General features: G+C 39.7%; 1 protein-coding gene across 7 annotated transcripts in view; it reads left to right on the top strand.

Moving 5' to 3' along the window:
* The first annotated feature begins 2,297 nt into the window (after window positions 1–2,297).
* The window catches only part of NF1 (neurofibromin 1), a 1,508,106-nt gene continuing 1,507,150 nt past the window's right edge, over window positions 2,298–3,253 (top strand). For all 7 annotated transcript variants that reach the window (XM_053707520.1, XM_053707522.1, XM_053707523.1 and 4 more), the window contains exon 1: window positions 2,298–2,461. In XM_053707520.1, coding sequence (XP_053563495.1) covers window positions 2,402–2,461 — 60 coding nt within the window. In that variant the 5' untranslated portion in view covers window positions 2,298–2,401. The remainder of the gene's footprint in view (window positions 2,462–3,253) is intronic.

Below are 3,253 nucleotides of genomic sequence, written 5' to 3' on the forward strand. Positions count from 1 at the left end.
TATCCCCTTTCAATTTGTCCAATGCTCTTTGTTCTGCTCTATTCAAATTACAATTGTAATTCCCTTTCATATTCAGTAAATCCCTTTCAACTAATTCTAAAAATATCTCCATTGGTGCTGATTTGCAATGTGTGGGGTTAAATGCAGATCTAGTTTTTAAATTGGTGTGTACGAACTCTTGTTCTTGTGTTTCTTTAGTGTTTAAATTTATTTCTCTTTCTATTGGATTCAGAGCAAAAAACTTTTTTAAAGATAGATTCCTAATGAATTTTTGTACTCCAATATAGGTTTCAAATTTATTTAATTTCTGACTGGGAGGAAATTTTAACCCCCTACTTAGTACTTCTGCTTGGTCCCTAGTTAATTCCTTTTTGGATAGATTGAAAATTCCTTTTTTAGTTAAATTTTCATTAGATATATATTTCTCCTGAGTGTTATTATTTACCAACTTTCCCTGTATTGATTGTTTGTTCTTCCATTCCCTCTCTCTTCTATTTCCCTCCTTCTTTTTGTGAAAATATCTGGGTCTGGCCTGTATTTCATCATCACAGCTCCCCCCCCCCTCCGGTGGAATCTTGGCGTGATGCAACGCTGTGATTGGAGGAAGCCGGATTCATCATTTTGGACCCACGAAGACGGCTTGCGACGGGCGGAGGAAGTGCTGGAGCGGCTGCCAGGATTATAGGTAAGTTTCTGAAGAAAACAGTGAAATGTCAATTTTGATGAATTAACCCCTTGAGTGCTAACGACGGCTCTGAGCCGTCGCAGAGTTTCTCACTCAGGTGATAACGACGGCTCAGAGCCGACGCTAGCACTCTCCCACCTTGAGGGAGATCTGGGGGCTCCCACACGCTCCTACCCCAGCGATCGTGCCTGTAGAGTGACGGGCATCGCCGGGGCTTCCTGTTTTGCGTGGTGACATCACGCGTAATGACGTGATGACGTCACCGCCCAACTTCATGTAAAAAAAAGACAATGGACAATATAGGGAAAGGGGGCATGCTGCTTAGAAGCCTGTATCTCAGGCATCTAAGCAGCTACAGACCCCCAAGACCCACCATTGGAAAGGTAATCGCCTAACCTTTCCAATGGTATAAGTCTTGGGGATCTGAAATTAAAAGAAAAAAAGTAAAAAAATGAAAATAAATTAAAAATGTAAAATTAAAAAACCCTCAAATGTGCTTAGCACCCAGGTGGGAAAGTGCTTAGCACTCAAAGGGTTAAAGTGCCCTTGTTTTTAATAGGTTTATTAAAAACCGGGCACTAATTCATCAAAATGGACCTTCACTTTAACAAAAAATATATTAATTAGAAAATCATATTATTACAGCAAAACCTAGTAAATCACAAATGAATTTGAAAACCCTGACTTACACATTACACAGGAATTCTGATGGAGCTGGAGACCTTTTTTTTTTTTGGGGGGGGGGGGGGGTGTTACAAAATCAAACTAAAATTTCTCATTCATATATGGTTGTTAATATTTTATATAATAAAGTACCTGTATTATAAATATCTTTTAATCCTGGTCTTTAATATGATACCTGTTGCCGTTAGTAGCATGATAATATTTAATCTAAAATTGCCATACATAAGTCAGCAGCATAATTCATTCAAACTACATTTGCAAAGTGTGCAGTTTCTTTACAGAATATGAGAATTGTAAAATCGTTTTGTGAAAGTGGTGAACGTTTCATATTAAACCTGAAAATTATATAGTAATTAATCACTATATATTTTAGTAAATTTCGTTGACATAATCAGATACTTTAAAAGCATTATGCACCAAAATATGTTTACAGTTTAAACAACTAACATATTTATACAGGAATAATATTGTGGAAGCTATATGCTATAGTATACGAAGATAACAAATAGTTCTAGTATCACTCATAGAACGCTACAAACCTTATATTTGCTCAGGGATATACCGTAAAAGCGGTGAATCGCATTAGTAATAAATATTATGAATAAAGCTAATAACGTGCAACGCTATGCAGACACCTGTAGCAATTACCTTTACAAAGATAATAGCCTAGAGCTACCGTCATCAGAAAGATTAATAAATAAACACATAGGCCACGCCCCTTACAAAAGCCGCTGTTCGGCTCACTCTGCGCATGCACGCCTCCTCCTCAGCAGCAGCTGGGCCGAGCAGAGTGATCGCACTTCCGGTCTGGTGTCATGGCGTCTTTGCACTGATGGCCGAGGGGAGAGTGCGATAGCGGGGAGGAGAGGTGGGGGAGGCGGGAGGTGGCGGAGGAGGCGGTGGTGGAGGAGGGGGGAGAGGTGGAGGACGAAGCTGTAGAAGTGGTTACGGTTACTTTGAACATCATCACTTTCCTCCCTACGGCCTGTGTTCCCCGGGAGGAGGGGGCGGGGGAGACCCCGGGCCGGGGCGATGGCGGCTCACAAGCCGGTGGAGTGGGTGCAGGCCGTTGTAAATCGCTTCGATGAGCAGGTAAACAGCAGGCTTGATGGGGTTGGGCAAGTGATGGGATAAGCTGGATGGGAGGGTTGCTATGGAGGAGGATGATGATGGTGAGATGAGGGTCCATAGCTGCTTCATCCTAACAGAGATGTTGTATGTTTGCATCTGTCATCCCGCACATGGGCTATCTCGGCTGCTTCTTTCATGCGAGGCCTCTTGTCATCAATAGGAAACCTATAAATATGTATGCAACTGCTCAATTCCCCAATGTTTACCTGAAACACATTGCCATGCTTAACAACAGGTCACAGCAACCCATTGCTTTGCAGCCTCTGTTATCCCAACTTCAAGGTTCCCTTATCTACTGCAGCGGAGTCAGAGCTTCATTCACTCATCATATTGTTTATTTTATTGCTGTCACTCAATTGAGGTGCATTGGCTGCTTTCTTTATTTGATATTAAAAAATGTCATTCAGTTATTTCCACAGTACATACAGACATATGACATATAATTTATTCATGTTTGTAGTTTTGTTTTTAACTGACAGAATTTGGAGGTAGGCACTAAACTATGCATGCAAGTTAATTTATGAGAACATTGGTTTATTCAAATGTTATTACTTGTGTAGTAATATGAATGCTAATATGTATTTGTTTTGATTGATATTTATATATTTTACAAAAAATAGTTTGATCTGTAGTTAATTATATTTTGCCAAGATAGGTTTTGTTGTTAAATTGTACGCATTATGTACATATTACAATTAATGACTTTAACCTTTGCTCACCAAATCTATTTGAAACATAAAGGGACATTAAATA

This window comes from Bombina bombina, chromosome 3 (genome assembly GCF_027579735.1).
Source record: "Bombina bombina isolate aBomBom1 chromosome 3, aBomBom1.pri, whole genome shotgun sequence".
Taxonomy (NCBI): Eukaryota; Metazoa; Chordata; class Amphibia; order Anura; family Bombinatoridae; genus Bombina; species Bombina bombina.